Genomic DNA, 24,912 nt, shown 5'->3' with positions numbered 1-24,912 from the left:
AGAATATTAGAAATATATGATTGTTGCCCGGTTACATAAGTAAAATGTGTTGCCCGGATAAGGGTTATTTTTTAGGGATAGGTTTTTCTTACAAAAAAAAAAACATTTTATATCTTTTAGCACTTTCAGACCATATAAGAAGGGACAACGACGTGCATTTTAATTTTTAATGTGAAACTTATAATAATTTTCATATTTGAGTTGTATGTTGTATGTTTTTTGTTTTTGTCCCGAGAGTAGCTGAACGACAGAGATTATGCTAGAACAACTAAGTAAAATCTATAACAACGATTACATTACCACGTTACATTAGATGTATAGATTAGAGTTGTACTGATATGTGAGTATTTTCTTTCAATCATTTATATTATTTTATTTGATTAAAAATGACTTATCAGAGTGAACCTGTCTATGGAATATCTAATATAAATTTAAAGCACACCCACACACATAAATATATATATATATATATATATATATATATATATATATATATATATATATATATATATATATATATATATATATATATATATATATATATATATATATATACAATATATATATATATACAATATATATATATATATATACAATATATATATATACAATATATATATACAATATATATATACAATATATATATACAATATATATATACAATATATATATACAATATATATATACAATATATATATACAGTATACTTCCTCTATAACGAACACGGTTATTACGAGGTTTCGCTTATAACGAGGTACATTAGATGTCCCGTGAAATTTCTATTGAACTATAACCCTTTATAGCAAGGTAAATTTGCTTATAACGAGAGAAAATAAGATTGAAAAACGTGTTTTTTACGTTTTGGCCCGGGCGTAGCTATAAATAAATACCCTTTTTAACTGCAGGCCGCCCGCAATAAACTTCTTACATTTATGATTCTTAGTCGGAAATGTACAATTTATGATTCACAAGTGTCATTGTAGGGGGTTGATTATTCACACCTAATAATATGGGTCCTAATAGACAAGATGTGAAAAGTGTTTTAAAGGTTGTCAGAAACTTTATCCAAGGACAAAACGCAAATGAGGAAGCGTAAAACTGTTTCACATCTTTAGAAAATATGATAGATAGAATACTGGATAATTTAAAGCAGTCAAAAATGACAAAATAACTTCTTGCAATAGCAGAAGCAGTAGTTTATGTAATTCTTGAAAATACGCTTTATACATATTTACAGAATACAGATTTTTGTTTTAACGTATATCATTGACAATAAAAGTAAACAACTCTTTTTTGTTTTAATGCATTTCATTGACAATAAAAGTAAACAACTTTGTTTTAAAAACGCCATTCAAACAATATTTATTAGCATCTTATATTGCTCCGAATGGCTTCACTATAGAAAGTTAATGTTTTAGCAAACTACATATTCATATGTATGCACAGTATTATTGTTGTTGGATATAACGAGATCCGTTTATAACGAGGTCATTAGTCTGCCATTTCAGTTCTCGTTATAGAGGGAGTCTACTGTATATATATATATATATATATATATATATATATATATATATATATATATATATATATATATATATATATATATATATATATATACAGTATACTCCCTCTATAACGAACACGGTTATTACGAGGTTTCGCTTATAACGAGATACATTAGATGTCCCGTGAAATTTCTATTGAACTATAACCGTCTATAGCGAGGCAAATTTGGTTATAACGAGAGAAAATAAGATCCAAAAACGTGTTTTTTACGTTTTTGGTCGGGTCGTGGCTATAAATAAATACCTTTTCAAACAGCCCCTCAATAAACTTAACTGCAGCCCGCAATAAACTTCTTTACAATGAATAAATACAACTGTTTCACATCTTTAGAAAATATGATAGAATGATACTGGACCATTTAAAGCAGTTAAAAATTACAGAGTTCTTAAAATTGCAGAAGCAGTAGTTTATGATATCCTTGAAAATACGCTTTATACATTATGTAGTTGGAAAAAAATATAAGTACAGATTTTTTGTTTTAACGTATATCATTGATAATAAAAGTAAACAACTCTTTTATGCTTTAATATATATCATTGACAATAAAAGTAAATAACGTTTTTTTCAAAAACGCCATTCAAACAATATTTATTAGCATCTTAAATTGCTCCGAATGGTTTCACTATAGTAAGTTAATGGTTTAGAAAACTACAGATTCATATGTATGCACAGTATTATTATTGTCTGATATAACGAGATCGGCTTATAACGAAGGTAATTAGTCTGTCATTTCAGTTCTCGTTATAGAGGGAGTCTACTGTATATATATATATATATATATATATATATATATATATATATATATATATATATATATATATATATATATATATGGAAAAGGATAATGCGAGTGAATAATAAAAGTAAAAAGTAATGGCATGTCTCGCAAAACAGAAAACCAAAAATGGTATATCGATGAAAGCCAACCGTATATATGTATTTCTGACTATTGGTCGTCTTCAGTACGGTGCAGCCAAGTTAGAAAAGGAGCATATTAACTTGGGAAAGGATCACTACAGGAGCAATGCAATTTGTGGCATTAGAGTTAGAAGACCCTGATATTCTATCTACTACTAAAATAATTGTGTTTGTTTGTCATATACACATTTGTTTATATAAACCATGTATTTTTAGACTTAGTTTCGTGAGGGCCTGAAGATGCTATAAAAGTTTGTAAACATTAAAACCAGTAGCCCACTAACGGATTGTAAGTAACGGCAATGTAACGATGACAAAGAAATTAAACTGCTATTCCTGCCACCCAATGTAACCAGTCTTCAACAGCTAATGGTCCAAGGAGTCATATTGACTGCTTCAGGAGAAAGTATCGCCGAAAACTGCTTTCTTAAGCTCTTTCCAATCTGGAGGCTGATGACAACTTAGACCTCTTAAAAGGGCAGTTAATATGAAGGATGTTGTGTACATGTCGGCCAAGGCATACGACGAAATACCACCGTTGACGTTTTACAAGTCTTGGTAAAAACTTTGCACAAATATAGAAGATAAGATTGAACAAGCAAACACAACAGCAGATGATCCAAACAACATTCTTGTTAACGAACCTGATGACAATGCAGCTCTATTGCATAACCAGCAACTACCGAACTGTGGTCCCATTGTTGAAGATGTTTGGAGTGGATTAACTTTGAAAAGGAGCTACACAACGGGGTTTTGAATGACGACGAAATTGCCGAGTGTGTCATTCAAAAAAGTGGCCTGACTGCACATAAATCATTAGAAATGAAAATTCAGAAAAAAAAATAACTGATTTTTTAAATTGTTTAAGAAGCCAAACACCAATGTACAGTAATATTTTAAAATTTGATTGTAAGTATTGTTTTGAAGTATTTTCTGTCTTTTCATATATGTTAAATATCCTCTATGTTGTATTCTACTTAATGTGTAAGTGTTTTGTTTTTGCTAGATCCTTACAAACAACAAATGGGCAGTTTTTAGATAAACATCGGTTAGTTCGGTCACAGGTTGAGTCCCGAGGTGACCGAACTTACGTTAGTCTACTGTATTTAATTTTAAAAGTTTCACAATAAGGAAAGATAAGTAAAATATTTTTTTTGTATGAAATTTGTGCAGTAAATAAAATAATAATTCTTGTATCCAGATATACCTCCAAAAATGTAATTGATGGATATAACAACAGTCTAACTATATGTAAAAAATGAACGATACAATACCTCGAGGAGGAGTTATGTTTACTAGAGCTCTTATGACTGCTACTACTATGTCTGTTTCTATCTTTTGATGATTTGCCATCTTTGGATGAATATTTATCATGAGTCTTGCTGCGATGTTTATTCCTTATGTCACCATCATCTTGATTATAAACTTTTTCTCTATCCTCCTCTTCAGCTTCACGTTCAAGATCAGACCAGTCTTTTCCTGATTCTTCATCAGATCCTAGAAGAAAAATAAAGAAATATTAGTTTCCAAATTCCAGCAAGTAATGTTTTAGCTGTAAAGATGAGAATGTAAATTATCAATACAATTAAACATTTGGTAAATTGTTTGGTTATAATCTTCCGATCTTAATTATTGTGTTAGGTGATATGGTTTGGTGATTTTGGGTATTTCTTGGTTTAATAATTGTACTTCATTATTTTAGAACAGCCTAATATTATGTGCTCTGTTGTATCTTATCCGCATGGACAATTAGGAGAAGCAATTTAATTTAGAATTAATCTATATAATTTTGATAATATACAGTAATATAGTTACTGCAGTAATATACAAGCCGACTATATAGAGAGATAAATACAAGGAGAATCGTAATGAAATAAATGGAATACTTGTTTAAATATTGGAAATCCCTATACAAATTCAACAATCAGATTCAATTGCAAACCAATGGTTTAAAAAACAAAATCAGGAAATAGGCTTTTATGACTTATTTATAACATATTTAATGTAATCGGATTTAATGATAAAGATATAGGTAATTGAGAACAGTTGCTATGTGTAGATTTAATATCAAAAAAAATTACAAAAGGAATAATATGCATTTTTAGTAACGATAAGGTGAAATTTGATGCAATTAAAACCTTCACTTGTTTTCCAACAATATTGAATGATATTTAAATCTGGCTACCGAAATTAGACATCAAAGGGCAATAAGAATACAATTTACACAAATATTATTTACATTAAGAAAAGGAGAATTTCCTATGGTAGTCATACAATAACATCCGCTCCGAAACAGCCGCAATGACAAGATGATCTTGAAATGACAGAACACTCTAGTACTAGTTCATCTGTCATAGTACCCTCTCCAGTATTGGATTTTGTTTGTAAATTTAAAATTCCGCCGTTGCGTTAGCCGGGTTTAAAAGAGAACCGTTTTTGCTCAATATCTTCGCCATTTTCAACTTTTCGGCAAAAATGGTACTGAAACTGGCAAATTTGATTTACTACGATTTCTTTTTTAAAAATTTTTTCGTGCCGTAGATATTTTCCGAGTTAAGGTGAAAAATAATGTAGGGGAGGTGCGCATAATTATTGAATTATCTAGTTTATTTTTAACTTTAGGACATAATTGAACCATACGAAAAATGGAGAATTTTATTTTATACAATTTCTATTTCTTTCTTTTTTTCTAAAAAATCAATATTAAGGTCTTAGGTTCGTTATTGTTATAGCCTGCTGGTGACATCAGCTTCTAGGATCCGTTAATTACTTGTGCCTCGTTAAGTTTGTCATAGGCGTAAGACCTTAAATGTTGATTGTAGCACAAAAAACACAAAAATCAAAATGGTTCAAAATCTATCTATCTAGGATGATAAGACACTGTTTGTCCAGTAAGATAACTAGGTCACCTAGGAAAAAAATCTGAACTGCCAACATCTGACATTTCAATCATATTTTGTTCTTGAAATTTTATGGTTGATTTACTGCTAATTCATTCTACAAATTAATGATTCCAATATTCTTAATCGGATGTTTTACTACTTTTAAGTAATTAATTTTTTCGCAAAATTGCTAGAAATATAGGTTAATGTAATTGTAAGGCAAGATCAATGACGTTTAATGTAAATTTATTATAAGTTATTGGGTAAGATACACATATACACTTACTATAAAAATAAAATGACGTTTAACAAACGTCAACGTTTTACCAAAATAAAATAAAATTAAAACAATAAAATTAAATGAAATTAGATAAAATTAAATAATCAGCCCATAGTCGTCCACTGCTGAAGTGGACGACTCTGGGCTGAAAATTAAATAAAGGTAAGGTAAATTAAATAAAATTAAGTAAAATTAAATAAAATTAAGTAAATAATTAAGTAAAAGCTATACCTTTAAAAAACTGCTTATACCGTTTCCGCTTCATTTGCTATGTAAAATCCCATATGAAAATGCTAAGGTTCATACTGCTCATTTTTTGTGCGTTTTTAGAGAAGGAAAGGAGAGAAGATTGCAAATATTTTGAGACAGAAAAAACACACTTTGCGGCATTGCCAAAAGAGGATTACATCATATCTCCTTTGTTATTAGTCCGATTAGAGCGTGTAATGCGTTAGACAAAAGGGAAGGATATAAAGAATATATTAATGAGAGGAAAAACAAACAAGGCGACTACAAAAAGGGCACTAAACAGTGTCTTCATTATTATTGAACATATAAAGACATACAAGATAAATGAATACAAATAGATTAACTAGACAACTTTTGATTTATTGACTTAAAGAAGGCCTCTGGTTGAATACCAAATTAACAACTGATCGAATTTCAACATGCGACATAGCAAGTGAAATGAGAGTATATATCGAATATATGTAATAAGATAGTAAAAACAAACAACACGACTACCAAAAGAGCACTGCACAGTATCTTAATTTTTAATGAACATATAGCGACATACGAGATATCATAGGGCACTATGGATAAAAATAGATTTACCATAAGACAAATTTTAATTTATTGACTTAAAGAAGGTCTCAAGTTGAGTACAAAATAAAAACTGATCGAATCCTAACATGCGACATAACTAATGAAAAGGAAGGACATAACATATATATATATATATATATATATATATATATATATATATATATATATATACAGAATGAACGAATTTAAAACGGAACATAGGAAATCAATGTATTTCGGCTCAACTCCGCTCTATGTGGTTGGCCAACAAAAGGTTGTCATATAATTATATTATAAAAATCCAATACTTCAGCGGGCTGCTGGATTCGGAACTCATTCAAGAACAAGTCAAAACTCCACCCAAATAGGTTGCCTAGAATCACTGAAAAAACTAGACTAAACAAGCAGTTATTATGCTGTCAAACCACTTATCGCTTCCTTATAGTCCAAGAGATAGAGCCGAAATTTTGAACTGATCAGTAATATGACATTTCTCTATTGGAATATATTAATTGTAACAGGGGTTAAGACTTTGCCTTACAGGCGGACGCCCCTCGTGGTACAGGGGGTGGCTATACAGGGATGAAGTTGAAATTTTTTTCGGAAAAATTAACGATCGATAATATGGCTGAAAATTTGCCCAGAGTAAGATCTTGGTATAACTAGACGAAATCCCAAAGGACGGACGCGAGAGTGGATACATAAGGGGTGGCGAACAGGGGTGAAGTTGCAATTTTTTGGGGAAAAATTAACGATAAGTAATATGTCCGCCATGGCTCATTATTTAGCCCCTAAAAACTTTAAATCCAAAAGGACGGACAGCTGGGTTGGTACAGAGAGCCACAAAACGGGGTCAAATTTACCACTTGCCTGCGCATTTTAGGTCTCGGTAACAATTTTCAAACTGATTTTATTATGATATTTTTATACCGATTGATTTGAAAATTTGTATGCTCACTTCTGTTACTATTCCGAAAAGCGTCAAGTAGAGTTTTCCTCAAAATTTTCCAAAAAAATTTCCGTAAATGAAAATTTTCGTCATTTTTTGAGGTAAAATCTAATTTGTAGAATCCTTTCAATTTTCTGTAAGTTATACCATGATTTTTTTCCAAAAATTATCAAACGATTTTTCCGATAAGAAAAAAAAATTTAGAAAAACTTTTCTAAAACATTTGATAAACCTCTACGTCATCGTCTGAATCTTTTATAGAATATTTTGTAGTTTTAAAATGATATTATGATAATGTTTTTTTTTTCAAACTAAAGTCATATTTACTTTACAAGTCACATTTTTTTCTTAAATACAAATATTTTACGAATTAATTTTTAATTGAATAAATGTTTGATATTTAATATTTTATTAAATTAAAGTAATTTTATAATGTTAACTATTAAATATTTTTGGTATAACAAATAATAATTTTACTTATTTTTTATTACAATAAAAAGGTTTTTAAATTTATATTGCATAAATAATGATTGTTCAGATATAAGAAAAATTTGATTTATTATTACATTAATAATCAAATACAAAATATATTATTTCTATTTATCAATAGGTAAAATTCAATTTGTAGAATTCCTTTAACATTCTACAAATAATTATTAATAAAAATCAATTTAATAGTGGAATTATCAATTTTTTAAGTTTTGAAATTTACTTTGTAGATATTTTCAATATTTTTTTTAACTTTCAAATTGATTGAATTTTTTTTCATTAGTTAATTATAATTTTACAAATTCTGTTTGGACATTAATTTTGCATCATTATTATTTTAAAATATTAAAATAATGATGCGCGTTCATTTAGATCAGTAATTCTAGACGCATGCGCTAAATGTAATAAGTATAAAGATGCTTTTATTCAACTTGGTGAAACTGACTTCGATTGTAATGAAGCTTTTGAAACCTTAGTCACTTATATGGAACAGGACTGACGAGAACAATTCCAAAAAGAAAAGTAAACGATGTCAGATTTTTACTATTTAACCGGCAGTATAAGTTGCATGATGTGAACGAGCCTTAAAAAAAAACTAAAAAATTTCGATGCTTCAAGCTTACCACCATGTCAAGATGAATTACACCAACATCTACTGCGAGCTCATTATATTTCAAATATTTGGACAAATGCTCATAAAAAAGTACCAACAGAATTGATTGTTGAAGAACATGGTTGGGAGTTTGAAGATGAAACATATAAATTCAAATGGTTTAGTGGACCTCAGATGCCAGAATCAGTTCGAGAAGTAGTGATTGAAAATGAAGCAGATAATGAATGTGATATTATTGAAAGTGAAAGTGACGAAGATGATGAATGTGAAAACATCAATGAGAGTGAGAAAAATGACGAAGTTTTTCTAAATTTTTTTTTCTTATCGCAAAAATCGTTTGCGATACATTATCTTCGTTATTAATGAACGTATAGCGATATAAGACATATCACATGCCACTATGGATGATAATAGACATATTTGCTTTATATATAAAGCATAAGGTAAATATATTGGTAAATTTGCTTTATTGACCTGAAGAAGGACTATGTATATGCATATTTATTATATCGAATTAAAGCTAAGTTTATCTTAATATGATGATACAGTATGTTAAGTTTTAAATTAGATATACACTCCATAAATGGCAACACTGAGCGCCGTCGACTTTCCGCGAACCTCTGTTGACCCATCGCCAATAATTTGTCATTATACCGTGTTTACGTTATTTACGTTTACGTTATACGTTGTTTAAAGCAATAACAGCATAGATTTTTAATTTGTTTTTTAAACATGTCTGTTTATACGCCCGCATAAGAGGTTCAAATAATAACATGGTTTTATGGTGGTAATTCTGGACAAGAGTGTGTAGATTTATTTTCTGTGTCTTTTGAGGGAAGACCAATTCCTTGCGTAGTCAATTCATAATATTGTTGAAAATTTTGAGTTATTATTGCCTCAAAAATTGCAGAAAATGTCACGCTCAAGAAGTGTCACCATAAAATTTGAGAGAAGAGAATACCGGGATACACAAATTTGTGCAACAATCGAGGTAGATTCAACACATTCAAGTAGAAGCATTGCTAGAGAGTTATTTTATAGAGAGTTAGAGACGCAAGGTTACTGTAACGAAAGTATGGAAAAAGCACCGTTACAAGAATTTTAAATATTCGAAAACGCAGCAGCTTTATCCAGACGACTACTTTCGAAGAATGAACTAAATTTTATTAAAAACATTTTAGTCACTGATGAATCTTGTGTTTCGTTAGTAGGGAGACACAATCCTTCCATTACGAGAGTATTGGGCAAGGAAAAACCAGCACAGAAGTGTTGTTTACCGAACTCAACGTCCTCAAAAAGTTATTCTCAATGTTCCTGATGTAAATCTCAAGAATGTTTGGTATCACCAAGACAGCTGTTCAGTTCACAACGCTCGAATAATTAGAGAGTACTTAAACAATACTTATTAATTATCATTAAGTGGCCTGCGCGATCTCCAGATTTTACATCTATGGATTTCTTTTTTTGAGGACATTTACAAAGCATCATCTACGATCATCCTGACGCTAGAGCCTAAAATTTGGATGAATTAAAAAACCGTCATTAAAGAGATGTTTCCAATTCTGTTACAGCAGAAACTCTTATCTGTCCACAGAAGTTTTTATAACAGATTGGGATACTGTTCAGCAGTAGAAGGTAAAATATTTGAATCACTGCTGTATGGCATAAATAATTATGTCTTATTTTATTAGGAATTATTTTTTATTTTCAATAAGAGTATATTTTTTTTATCTTTTAAAAAAATGCGCTTTTATTTTTAATTCAACCACAAAAAATTATTGTTCACGTTAATAAAAACCGATAGAAATAGAAACCGGACATACGTATGAAAACAAAAATTGACGGAGGTGTAATCCCATGCATTGTTATGTGTTACTAAATGGTTTTCGTTTTCTCGTTTTCTGTCTAGGTGTCGGACGAGATCGGAGAATTACATTTAAGTAGATCGGAGAGGAAATGTTGCCGAATTTTAGCGCTGTATGTAGTGTGTAATATCTAGTCCAAAACTTAACGTATTGTATAAGTTTGAGAAAAAATGGTCGAAAATTAGGGTTACCAGCTGTTAATAACGCGAGGTATCAAGGATAAAATAAAAGACAGCTAGCGCGCAACGCTACTGGTTTAAAGTGTCAGTTGTGTGAGTTTTTAAAGCACGCGTCGATAGATATATGAATAATAATATACATATTATCACTTGTCAAACCAGTGTCGTTGCGCCCTAATTATATTTTACTTTATCTTTGATACCTCGTATTTTTAACAGCTGGCAACCCTAATTTTCGACCATTTTTTCTTAGGTAACCTTATCTCGTTTTGACTGGCAACCTAGTATCAATGTATTCTCCTAATTTTAAATGTATATAAAAATGCAAGTTTGATGAACTACGTTATGAACGTAGTGATCCTGCAGTGGGATCTTGTACTACTACCTCCCGTACTATATGTATTTTTTCTCAGGTAACCTTATATCGTTTATCGTAAAAAATATTTGCGGCCACTTTTTGACTGGCGCCCTATTATCAATGTATTCTCCTAATTTTAAATGCATATAAAAATGCAAAGTTTGATGAACTACGTTATGAACGTAGTGATCCAGCAGTGAGATCTTGTACTACTACCTCCCGTACTATATGTTCAACCGGTTATTTCACGTTTTCTACCGCTAGAGTAAAAGTTCATCTCGAATATTAGTCATAGACATAATAAGATTCTTATTCAGAACAATAGTGTGATGTATGTTTCAAGCTTATTTGTAAGGAATATACGATAAAAACTACAGTAATATGCCGGGGCTACATTATGCAAGAAAAGAAATATATGGATTTTGGTTGTATTCTTGACTTTAATTTTGTTCACTTCACTTTTTTTTACTATTTTATTTGTTAAATGGTTCATTTTAATGGCATAAATGCGAAGTTTTTATATACTTTATGTTAATAAATGTTAACGACAAATGTCACACTGTGTTTTATTTCTATATAAAATAGTTAAAAGTTAGATTAAATCTAACAAGCGAGTAATTGACGTAATTTACCGCGCGGGTGATCGGGAGTTAATAACAATGAGACAAACCTAGATCTTCAGAAGCATCTTCATCATCGTCATCATCTTCAGTATCACCTTCCGAATATTCAGAGTCTTCTTCGCTCCAATCAGATCCTACTTCTTCTAAATCAGATGGTTGATACACTTCATCCTCTTCTTCTGATTCTTCATCTTTAGCCTCTTCTTCGTCAGATTCTGGGTCAAGGAAAGTCCAACCACCACTGTCAAAGAAACCTTCTGGATCATCTGTAATGGTTTTCATAATTTTGACCCAATTAAGAGACTGAACACCTTCAGAATATCTGAAATCACACGATAATTACAAAAGTGATCTATAATTTTAGTCATTCCTCATCTGTTATACAATATACACTGAAACTATAAAAAGGAATCACATGGTCATGAACAAATATTTAGGTGTAGGCAAAATCATTAACTAAGCTAGATGTCATATATTACAATATGCAGCTAATCACTAAAGTAGTAGTTAGACAGGTTCCGGGTTACTTAGTTTTCAATGCATATTAAAGATTTTAAGAAAGTATTACCTAATGTCACAAGAATTTAACCATTCCTTTACATGGTCTAGCATATTCATTGGTATAGCATTTACCATGACAGTCTTTTTATGATACTCCTTAAAAACAAACACCATATCAAAGTTTTTCAGATGGAATTGTACACGTTCAAAATGTACTAACTCTACATCTTCTAGGGTGACAACAAATGGAGGCCATTCAGTCAGGTTAACCAAACAACCAGATGTAGGCTGAAGAAGAACTGTAGAGCGGAAGGGGGCTCCTGGAAATCCCAACTCTCGGAATGGTGTATCAAATTCAATTTCTTGTTTTGTCATAGATTCAACCTAAAATTAATGATAATGTTGGTTGATATTTATAAAAATAAGATAAACATTTGCTTTATCTATCTTTTAATGTTTATTAAAAGATAGATACACAAATTGCTGTTACCAGGTACCTAAAGATCGAGAAAGGTAATTTGTTTAAAGATCTCAAAGAATAAATAATGTACCAAACTTTTAAACACAATGCAAATGATTTTACTAGGTATTTTGGTGAATATGTTGTTTGCTCCTTAGTTGATTTATTGCTTCAGTAAGTGGTGAAGCTGCCACTCACTGAAGCTGAACTAAAACGTTTTTCATTTAAAAATTCTGCTGTGATTTATTTTTCCATATAGTGTTGTAGTGCGGGGTCAATTAAGCCCTACAGTGTTGTGTGAACTAAATCAAAAATTTTTATTTTTTAATTCTTTAGGGATCCAAAACTACAGAAGGTGTGGGGACAGTAATATACTTTAATAATCCAAGAACTACCGAAAGCTTAGCCTTGGGGAGGAACTGTACCGTTTTTTAAGTGGAGATTTATGCGATACTGCAATGTGCAAAAGGAAATAATAAGGGATCTCTTGAAAAAGAGCACATCCATATATTTTCTGACAGTCAAGCGGCACTGAAGGCACGGGCCTGTCCGGAAGTGACCTCTAGGCTGAGCTTGTCTTGGTACCAGGATATCAGGGCATCGAAGTCAACTAAAAAGCAGATCAAATTGCAAAAAGAAATACCAAAGGCTGCAGTTCGTAGGGCTGTAGAGGACTGGATCAAAGAGAGTCATGAGCAATATTGGGAGCGAATCCCAAAACAAACACACGAAAAAATTTCATTGGTGGACCATGTAGAAAAAGAACAGAGAAACTGCTTCGCATGGGCAGGAACAAACTGAGAAGAGTAAATGAATGTTGACCGGGCATGCACCAGTAAGAGAATTCCTGAATAAAATAAGCATTTACAACGGAGACATTAACTGCAGGCTCTGTGATAAGGAACTAGAAACTGTAAGAGTAGAGGCACTGGACCGTAAAAGACAAAAACTGTATAGGCAACTAAAAGGAGACCCTGGTATATTTAGGACACACCAAGCAGAAGACCTGTACAAACTTCTACAGGGTACAAAAATTCGAGACTGGGTGTAGGAAACATCAATGGGCAGCAAACACAATAAGCTTTAGCTTCCGTGGTAATCTTTTTGAACAGGCGGGCCCAGATAAAAAAAATGGATTTATTATATGTCACTGGCAAAATACAAAGGAAACTCTTGTTCTTAGCAATTTGCTGAAGCAAGAAAAATAAAAAATTGCAAAGAAAGATTTTATATGCCCAGAGACAATATATTTTTTTTTGTGGATGGAGTATACCATACTGATCAAATGATAGGCGCTTATGACATCTATAGAAAGAATAAGAAATGGTGGCGTACATTAGGTTAGGTTGGGTTCAATATGAGTGGGCGGTTAACCACCCTTCCGCTCAACCTAAGAGGTCTATTGTGACTCATCCATAGGATAAAGTTGTCCCTTATCCCAGCATTTTTAACCAAGTCTATTATGGCCTCAGGTGACTCTTCTTCTAAGAGACCTACGATGATTCTCAAGCATTCCTATTCATATTTGGTAGATCTCTGGATCTCTTCTTCGAAGGTTCATGTATAGAAGCCTATTAATGTTTGACCAATTTGTTCATGTCAGTAGTTACATTTCATCTGTTCTACCCAGTCTGATATTGTTCTTTTGGCTGTGCTTCTTGCTATGCTAATGAAGGTTCTGATTCGGTAAAGTTTTTCATAAATTACTAATATGTTGTTAATGCCTATATAATATAGTTCTGTGAGCGTAATTCAGCAAAAAATTCACATCATTTTTGGTCAAACTAGTTAAGTAGTTAATAACACAATGCAATTCCAACTGAAACGAAAAGAAGATGGGTTGGGAGCATGCGGTTTTAGAATGTAGGAGACTCCTGGATTATTGAAGGTGACAGAAAATGGTGTTATATGTGCTTCTAGAAGAACTGAAACAGGGATGAAATTTATTGGTCAAAAATGTAATATTTCACTTTGCATTACCTGTTTTTCACTCCTGATCATACATAAATAGGCACAAGGTATACATGATACTTAAATATTTCAAGATTAGATTCATACATTGGGTTAAATAATCATTTGTACAACATTACTGGGATGAGTTTATACCACACCTTGACACTGTAGGGATCAATATAGCCCAGTACTGTTTTTCATTAAAATAAAAATATTTAATTGATACATTTTGCACTTATTGAATCTAACATCTATTGATTTATATAAGTAAATCAACAAAAAAAGTTTGATATCTAAAATTCGTATTTAAAGGGTTAAAGGATAGAATTCCTCTAGTGGGAAAATGTTTAAAAACAAGAATAATGGTCATGATTACAGCAAATATGAGAGAGTGCATTAAATGTAAACTTTTGATTGTCAAGAGAGATACTTTAAAAAAAGGAAAATCATGGATGACATCAGACATTTTTAAAGAATATCTACAAAATTGTAATGCTAAATTAAAAGTAAACAATAGAAAATTCAAATGTTTGATCTATCATTTTTCTACTTATCCAGTTGTTACTAATTTGAAGTTCATTGAATTTGTGTTTTCCTACCAAATCTTACATTTACTACAACTTATGAAACAATGTGTTACTCTCATAAATATCTGTTATTTTTTCTGAGGTTGGAAATGATCTGTCATAGTCTGATGGACACAATATTTATAAATATATAATACTTCTACGAGCCCTAACAACTAAATGTTCGGACAATTCAAATTACTATTTTAATATAAGGTTACATCGTCACGTAACTTTACAACCACGGTAATCCTGTCTGGCATTGTTCGTACTAAGGATTTTCACTAGTCAGCGTCGAAAGTATACCATAATTCACCTAATTTACTCCTTAAATCGGCGAAGGTTCTCTGGGGATCATTACGCAATTTCTGTTTCATCTTATGCCACAATGTCTCAATAACATTAAGGTTTGGACTGTTCGAAAGCCATGATAGGACTTTAATGTTATTGTTTCCCAACTATTTTTTAGTTGTTTTAGCTGTATGGCATGCAGCACCGTCCTGCTGGAATATAAATTTCAAATCGTGGTAGAAATCGTGAGCACTTGGTACAAGACTATTTTTCAAAATTTTTTGATACTTTGCTGCGTTAATTGTGCCTTCTACCCCTTCATATCTTCCTAGACCCGCTGATGACATGCAGATCCAAATCATAATTCTTTTGGGAAACTTCACAGTTCTATTGAGGCAATGTTTATGGAATGCTTCATTTTGACTTCTGATAACCCGTTTTCCATCATCCAGTCATCAATAGTCCATGAAAACTTTAAGCAACCGCTTCAATTGGGCAAGATCGAAGATTCCATGGACCGTTGACGACTGGTCCAGTCAAATTTGGGCGTTAATTAATGTAGACAGTTCAATTGCAATTAGTATAATAGCTTATGGAAGATGATAAAACTAACGCATTATGTTCAAGAGGCAAATGATAAACAGGAAGGGACTAAAAAGAAAGATACAGGTATTAATGATGAGATATACCATAACAATTTTTTTTCATGAAGTTTCACCTACAGAGAAATTATTGGGATTGTATTGAAATATACTTAATTACAATTTTATTAATAAGTACATACGATGATAATATGTGTGTCATGTTCTTTCATATTACATGGAATAAAGAAATCTTGTTTTATTTTATAGGTGAATATATTATTCTTAGTAGTACTTATCAACTTACATATAGATATACTTTTACTTCAAAACATATAAGTAGTCCCGTCAATTTAGTCACAGTGATTGTGTCTGGTAGTGTAGAGGTAATGAAAAATGATAAATTTACTTGCACCTGCCTTAACACACCTATTTTATTTAAAGTGACTTATAATTCAACAGCACTTACGATTTTAAAGTTTACTAACCTTTTCACAAAAACTTTTGAATGCAGTTTTCAATTTTTGCCTAAGCTCTCTTTCTGACTGCTCAGCAGCCAGATCATCTCGATCATGCATGTGTTGATGTTTGCCCAAATCTGTGGTAATTTCTCCAACTTCAGTATAGAATTGAACGTCAATATGTTTCTTTTTGCCGAACATAATAGCATGCTTTAGGTGAAAATGTAACAGAATTATCATTTCTCCATCACACGGTTGAAAGAAGGCATTCTTGATATTGTTGTAAAGAATGTCTACCTTATCACCCCTCACTGACGTATACCTAAAATATTACAATTAAATTACATATAATATAATATGATCATTTACATTTAAAAAAGGAATAAGATTAAAAAGACAAAATAACAGAGAGAAATATTTTTACACTTTATTACCAAGCCATAAAAAAAGCGTCATTACAGTATGTTCGGATTTAAGTAAACACAGTTGGATGCGTGATCGATGGGTGTAGTCATCGAAATCCGCAGTTTGACATGGGTTAGAATTTAAGTGGTTCGAGTGGTATCAAATATTGCCATTTTATCAGAATCGAACCGACGCGACTTACTGGTGCTGTACTGTTCATTTTATTTTCTTATAGATAGTATTAATTTAAACAAACTGGAAATAATATTGTTAATATTGTTAAAAATGACCCAGCTAGAAAAACGCTCCTTAATAGACCTATTGCTCAGAGAAACAGAGGAAGATCCAAAACAAGATTCCTTGATAACATTGATAGACACATTAGAAATGAGAAATATGGGAATACTTGCTTAGTGGAGGAAGTCGAAGGATAGGGACGACTGGAGTGAAACTCTTGAGAAGGCTAGGACCAACACAGAGTTGTAAAGCGAGAATGATGATGATAATAAAAAACAATTCATTTTAAGGTCAGTTTCATAATTATTTTAAGTTAACTTAAAATTAATTTTATTATTATTATATGTATAATGACAGTGAAAGTTATTAATTATTATTTAAACATTGCTTGTTAATTTATATTTCTGACTTCTAGTGAAAACCAAGATGATAGACTGACCATTGCTCCCATATTAGAAGGAATTGTACATTTCAAATTTACATTACTCTATAAAAAAATTTTATATGATCTCTTCAAAACGACAACAAGTATTAAAGTGGAAAAATTAAATCCCTAATAACCTTTCCTGTTCTGTTTCCTGTTTCATAATGTCTGGTACGGATTCTGCAAATAATCTTTGCAAAGGACCTTTGAGTCCTTCCAGAAAAAGAAAAAAAAATCGCTTTTAAGTGCAGGAATTAAAGTAATTGTAATTGTTTATAAGAACGAAATGAAAGAATATCCAACGAGTATATTAAAAGAGATAGAAAAAATAGTAGGAAATAAAGTTAGTGTTGTTGTTGTGACATATTTTCCGGTTTTACGATACAAAAAATCAGTACCAATACTTAATATGTAATTAATGCCGAAAAATAACCTCAGGCCCGACCTTAAACCCCTATGAAAACCTTGTCTGGAACTTTTGATATTGATGTTCTGTCATAAATTCATCACATGTATCTTTCGCTTATAATAAAATTTCATACAGAAGAATAAGTATGTACAGCTGCGGTACAATAAAATAGATATTTTATTCAAAAAACTTTAACTATAATTTCTATTTTGTTACATTTTGTAAAATAAATTTATTTTATTTTGAATTTTAAATTTTAATCAACCTATTCTGGGTCCGCTGCTGGTAATTAACGTCACTTTGAGGTAAAATGTGCGTTTAAACGATGTAAAAATTCAAAAAATGTAAGAGAGTAAATTATTTAATGGTTGCAGGCGTACATTTGAGTTTGAAATTAATATTACAATAAAATTAGGATATAAAATAACTGTTCATCAAGATAAGTTCAGCTTTTTTATTGAAATATACAAAACAAGCAACTGCAATTCGTAAGTAAGGTTTTCACCCAACGTGATCGGAAGTAGAACCGGAAGTCGATATTTGAACTCTTCGCGTAACTGTGTGTCGATTGCATTTTTGCCAAACTTCCGGTCATGAACTTTTTAACCGGAAATTACATCAAAACCGGAACTAATATTCGAACTCGGCGTTTCAATACACGTCGATTGATAGATCACATGTAATATTTCTGTGACTATATTGTGGCGATAGTGGCACTTCAGGTTGAAACTCTGGAACCGACAGTCCGAAACCGAAATTTCTCACCTTTAATACCACCTTTGGGTTATTATAAGCTCTCATTCGACACCTCATTTGTCATTCTATATGTTCTAACAACGGAAGAGTTGTGTTCACGGATGGACAGACCGACATGGATAATTCAACGTTTTCACAATTTCATCTTGGTACATTGGGCGAAAACAATATTTATATTTCATAATAAATTACTATTACTATTTATTTTTAAAACACCGTTATAACTAACGGCAGAGAAAAATGAACTTTAGCCTATAATTAAAATATGGTCGCTTTGGCTTATTGCAACCCTGTACACCGGATCTCCAAATTATCGTTACGTAGCTGAGTCGTGATTATGTTTTGACGAAGCGAATCTTGGAAGCGAAATCAGTGTAGAGTAGTAGGTAATGACATTTGCACTTAAATACCTCTGATTGGGCAGACAAACGACTCTGAATGAAAAGTTGCAGAGGCTGCTGAGAACAATACTGAAATGGGACTAATAACACTGCATAATCCCTCCAATATAAATCCTATAAGAAAGGATATGTGTCCTATAACATCTTGAATAGTAGATGATGATCACCACTCTAGGTGCAATACAACATCATAGACAATAACAATAGATATTTTAGCTTTTATTTAACTATTACTATATGAGAATATAGTAATAGTTAAATAAAAGATGTGGTGCTACAGGAGAATCCACAGAATATCGTGGACTGAAAAAGTAACTAATATAGAGGTGTTACAAAGAATGAAGAAAGAATGTGAAGTCATAAAAACTGTTAAAATTAGAAAGATTCAATATCTGGGTCATATTATGAGGGGCGAGAAGTATGTATTAGATTAATTATGCAAGGGAAGATACAAGGGAAGAGAAACCCAGGACGACGCAAAATATCCTGGCTAAGAAATTTGAGAGAGTGGTTCGGTTGCAGCTCATTAGAATTATTCAGAAGCGCGGCTAATAAAGTTAAAATAGCGATGATGATTTCCAACCTCCGATAGGAGAAGGAACCTGAAGAAGAATATGAGAATATATATGAATTACTTAAACTTGTTCTCAACAATGCCATGGTTCTCAACGATGCCATGTTGAGCCAGAAATTACGTATAAGAGGATTGAAACAAAACTGAGGTGACTGGATATGTAAGGTATAACGTCAGATAAATATGAAGCTATTTTGTACAAACTTAAAGAATACCAGCGACGACCTTGAGATGATTGTGGAAACGACTACTGAAATTAAAATCGAATGATTCTGAAAAGTCGAGGAAGCTAACTCTAGTGTGGGAGTGATATCATCTTAAAGCAGACTACCGGTTAATGATACAGAGAATGTTATTTCAGGAATTTTAGGATGACAAGAGACAAAAACGAAGGTCACAAGTAGTGGTCGCGTTTACAATAAAAATCGCTAAGCGGGTAATGTTCCTGGTGTCAGCATTTCTTTCACTGACCAACACACAACGTTAATAAAATTTATTATTTTGTTTGCTTTGCTAAATAGTTGAATTAATGTGAAGTAGAAACATCAAACTTGAAACAGATTTTTATTACTTAGTGCTGATAACGTAAACAGTTATATTAAATAACACTTATGGACATCTGTATTGATTTTAAATAATAAATGTAGTTTTTATCCCAAATATCGTTGTTGTAGGATATTGTGGAAGGGGTACACCCGTATCTCTAGCCCGCTCATCTATTCATACATTAGTGTATATCGAAACATAAGTAATAACATTATAATTGCAGAAACCACGATATTATCAGTTTTGTTTTTTTTTTTTTAGTGTAAAATATGAATACGAAAAATAGAGACATACACAGACCTCTCAAGCAGCGGGAGTTAGAAGCTGAGTTGCAATTGTGCCTGGAAGAACTTAGGTCAGATGGATCGGATAACAATTCTGATAAATCAGAAAGTGGATCTGAAATAGAAGATGCCGTTTTAGAAGCATTCAGTCCATCTGAATCAGAGTTCGAACCATCAAGAGAAAATGACTCAGATTCCGACCATGACTTGTCATCTAGTAGTGGGAAAAGAAAAAGAAGCTCTAAAAAGAGTAATGAGTTGGAAAAACAGTTTACTTCAGTATTTTCAAGAAAAGAAAGCAATGGCTCTAAAATCGACAAAGAAAGGAAATGTCCTGCTCAGCAAACTCCATCAAAAGAAGAAGAATCTCCAGAAACTGCAGCTAAAGAGAAGCAAACTCGGTTGCCGTCGAGTCTAAAAGGTAAAAATGGACTGAAATGAAGTGATCCTCTCAACCAAAGGCCGCTACCAAAACTCCAAAAAATAACTTCGTACATTTTAATGAGTCCAGAGTCTCTAGCAAAAATTGTAGGATATACAAATGCTGAAATTTCTGTTAGGGAACAAAAATATAAAATCAAAACTTAACTCGAAAGTGAATATTGACGAATTGCATGCAATCCTAGGACAACTTATTTTTGCTGCTGCCCAAAAAAAACAATCATTTAGCGACAAGACACATATTTGATGACAAAATTTCTGGTGCGATATTATATAAAGCAAATATGGGCCGGGAAAGATTTGAATTTCTCATAAAATGTTTACGTTTTGATAAAATATCTAGACAAGACAGAAAAGAAACAGACCTATTAGCAGCCATTCGTGAGATATGGGATGATCTTATACAGAACTGCAAAACGTCCCATAAGCCCAGATCATACCTAACAATCGATGAGCAGCTACTGGCTTTTAGGGGAAGATGTTCTTTCCGCATGTATATCCCAAACAAGCCAGCCAAATATGGACTGAAAATAGCTGTGTGACGTGGGTACCAAATATATATTCGATGCAGAATTGTATTTAGGAAAAAAACTAAAACCAATGGACTGCCTCTATATTATGTAAAACAATGAACTCAGGGTGTGTACAGAAGTAACCGTAACATAACCATGGATAATTGGTTTACGTTAGTACCACTAGCATCAGAGCTCTTAAAACCTCCTTAAAATTTAACTATAGTTGGTACTCTACGGCAAAATAAAAGAGAAATACCTCCAGAGATGATAAATCTCAAAAATCGTGAAATTGGTCATTCCTTATTTTGCTTCGATAGTGAAAAAACAATGGTATCCTATAAGACAAAAGTAAATAAGTATGTGCTTCTTCTGTCGACAATCTACAACGGTCCAGTAGAATGTGGTCCAACTGGAAAGACAGATATCATTAAATTTTATAATGCAACCAAGTACGGAGTAGACACATTTGACCAAATGTGTGGAAACATGAACATTTCAACAAAAACAAGAAGATGGCCTCTTTGCCTGTTCTATGGCGTGATAAACATAGCTTGCATAAACTCTTGGATAATTTATAATCATAACCAACAACGACAGCAGAAAAAAACATCACCAGAAAAAAATTTATGGTCATTTTGTCTGAACAACTGACGAAACGTTGGCTACATCATCGTGTAAATTGGCCAACTTTGAACAGCTCGGTAAAGTTGCTGATTGAAAATATTTTAAATCTGGAGCCGCAGCAAGAACGAATATGCCTTATTGTGTCAAAACGTGCCATATGTCAATTTTGTCCGTCTTCTAAAAAACGTCGAATAACAACCCATCATTGCGAGGACTGCCGACGTCCATTTTGTGGTGAATATCGCGCCCTTTGTTGTCAGCAGTGTAGTTCTAAAATGTAGAATTTATGATTTTTTTTGTGATTTTTAGGTTTTACAAACATCTTTTTGTTCAAAATAATTTGTAAGATTAAGATAAATAAAATACTTTTCAGTGACCACATTTTTTTCTCAGCGTAGTAAATTTTACGGTGGTTAGTGTAAATAAAGGTAAAAATAAGGTTAGTATTCTAGGGTTAAACAATTATTGTTTCAGTTACAATTATTTATACAAAAAACGTGTAAAACTCATTTAGAATGTGTTTACGCAACTAATTTATTTTGTTTATAAATATTTGTATAATTAATTATATCATTCTGATATGTATACGACCTGTAAGAAATCGCTGAGTTATCATTATCTTAAAGGATATTATCATAATCAGTTATTAGTACCTCAACGAGAAAACAATTATTTCCGTAATTGATATAACTGCCGGATTAAGGAAATATTTGGAAAACAAATGTTTACATCATATGAAATGTAAATCATTTTACTGTGCGAGTCCGTTGTTCAGAAAGTCCGTTGAAGGGTACAGGTTCGCAAATCTCCGAATGATTCTTGTTTTAAAAAGAGAGAGTTTACTGTAATTTGAAATAAATAGTTACATAACTTACCTAAAACCATTAGTGTGAGCTTCTAATGATCCAGTCATACGTTTTGAAACAATATTAGGCCTAATATAGAGATCTTTTAATTTAGGATTTCCTTTATTCTGTGAAAGTACTAATGTGTCTTGTTTAACCAAATCCTCTTTTTCTTTTTCTTCAGCTTCTCGTGTCTTAAACTTCCTTTGAACTTCTTTAATTAGACGAAACGCTGTATTAAGGTTAGATGAGGGTGCAGTTACTACTCCTGGTTCTTTTGTATTGGTACTCCTATATGTTAGTTCTTTAAGAAAAGTTGCTTCAGGTTGAGACCAGACGTTACCTAAATGGAAAGAAAAAGTTATAGGTTTTGAATTTGTTAAATAACAGAAGTTTACTAAATGGAAGAGCCAAGAAAATTACCTTCATTTCTTCCGATAGTTGTCCCGGGATGGAAAAAGTTAATACGCAAATAGGTGTAGTCTCCTTCAACAGATTGAGAAATATTTTTAATTGTAGAAATATGAAAAGGAACTGCAATTCCATAAATAGGTAAAATAACGGTTTCATACTTCTGATCCACATATAATTTTAGTTCCTTTACCTCAGGAACTCTAGGCATTTGATTGACACTTTTGTATGATACAGTATTTTTTCTAACTTTCTCTTTATCTTTAGATCCAGATTGTTTTGCTAAACGCTCTTTTGCTTTTTCATTTAGTTGAGCTGCTAATTCTTTCTGGTGCTCTTTTCTTTTTTCTTCAGTGCTGTGTTCAGTACGCAATTTTGATTCAATAACAGCAGTTCTTTTACCTCTTCCCAAAATTTCGGTCTTAGGAGTATTTTCTTTTTCTTCGTCATTTTCTTCTGCATCCGAATCATCTTTAAGGAAAATACCAATGTTCTTAATCTTCTTCTTGGATGCTGTTAAGACACTTGCTGGCTGACCTAACGTAATAAATAAAAAACTGATAATTATTACACAAAATTTAAATAAAACAAAATAATAAAATAAAAGTTGTAAAATATTATAAGATATACAAAAAAACATAACTTATTTTTATTGTCTATAGAACATTCCATATAGTCATGTTATGACTGGCTAATTACACCTAGTCTATAAGATTAGGAAAAAGAACATTCCATATAAATGTTAATATGGATCAAAACTGAAATTATTTTAAATATACTTTGTATAAACACGAGAGAATTCATTCTTAGCGTTAAGACTGGAATATGCTGGCCTATTGGATCAACTTATGGATGAACAGTATGATAAGAGATAGGGACTTGTGGATTTTTATTACTCCTCCATAGATCCCTACCGGAAGAGCAGGTACACTTAAAAAGCCAATGTAGAAAAGAATTCATTCTAAAATTTTAATATTTTTTGAAATGTACCTAAGCATATTGTCAATATTTAATGCAACCATATTGATAGGTTTTACCACATACCAGTTAATTGTAACACTGCAATTTTTCAAAGCAGGGAATATAAGAAGAGAATATGTTCAAAAGTTAGAAACATACAATAATTTGATGAACATGTAAATTTATTTATAAGGGCTCATAGGAAAAAATGAAAGATGTAAAAAAAATTAAACCCATCAAAAAATTATATATTATATGGAATATTTGGCAGACTAGTTTAAGGCTCAGAAAGCATACTAAATGGGTTGTCAAAATGTGAGGAAGAAGTTATAATATATGTATTATAAAAACGGAGGTGTTGTATATGGATGTTGTAAATATATAATAAATTGAGTTACATCATTTATTTCTCGTAAGTCCACTACAATTACAGGTTCACTGTAACTGGAAGATGTCGTACTTATTTGATACTTAATCTCCATACTTAACACAAATTCCAATTATCTCTTATTAAAACTGGGTAGAATCCCTCAGTAGAAATCTCAGCGAGAGTATGAACTTGTTTAAAGGCATAGAGGCTATAAATTCGGCAGCAGAAACAATGAGCGAAGCTATTATGGCAGCTGATCATGAAAACTGTCTGTAAAAAAACAAGGAAGAATACAGGTGGTAATACAGTCTGTGAAAAAACTTAAAGAAGTCAAGGGCAGAAGTCCCGAAGCCTATTTAACAAAGCCAAAA

At 31.8% G+C, this 24,912-nt stretch overlaps 1 protein-coding gene across 1 annotated transcript in view; it reads right to left on the bottom strand.

Moving 5' to 3' along the window:
- The window catches only part of dre4 (SPT16 homolog, facilitates chromatin remodeling subunit dre4), a 38,386-nt gene that overhangs the window by 3,833 nt on the left and 9,641 nt on the right, over nt 1-24,912 (bottom strand). The window contains exons 2-7 of the mRNA XM_072543618.1: nt 23,224-23,748; nt 22,831-23,143; nt 16,367-16,661; nt 12,095-12,411; nt 11,574-11,848; nt 3,759-3,981 (exon numbers count right to left, since the gene is read on the bottom strand). Of these exons, the coding sequence (XP_072399719.1) occupies nt 3,759-3,981; nt 11,574-11,848; nt 12,095-12,411; nt 16,367-16,661; nt 22,831-23,143; nt 23,224-23,748 (1,948 nt within the window). The remainder of the gene's footprint in view (nt 1-3,758; nt 3,982-11,573; nt 11,849-12,094; nt 12,412-16,366; nt 16,662-22,830; nt 23,144-23,223; nt 23,749-24,912) is intronic.

This window comes from Diabrotica undecimpunctata, chromosome 9 (assembly GCF_040954645.1).
Source record: "Diabrotica undecimpunctata isolate CICGRU chromosome 9, icDiaUnde3, whole genome shotgun sequence".
NCBI lineage: Eukaryota > Metazoa > Arthropoda > Insecta > Coleoptera > Chrysomelidae > Diabrotica > Diabrotica undecimpunctata.
The sequence above is the reverse complement of the archived record's forward strand: the minus strand, read 5'-3'. Positions and strand labels throughout refer to the sequence as shown.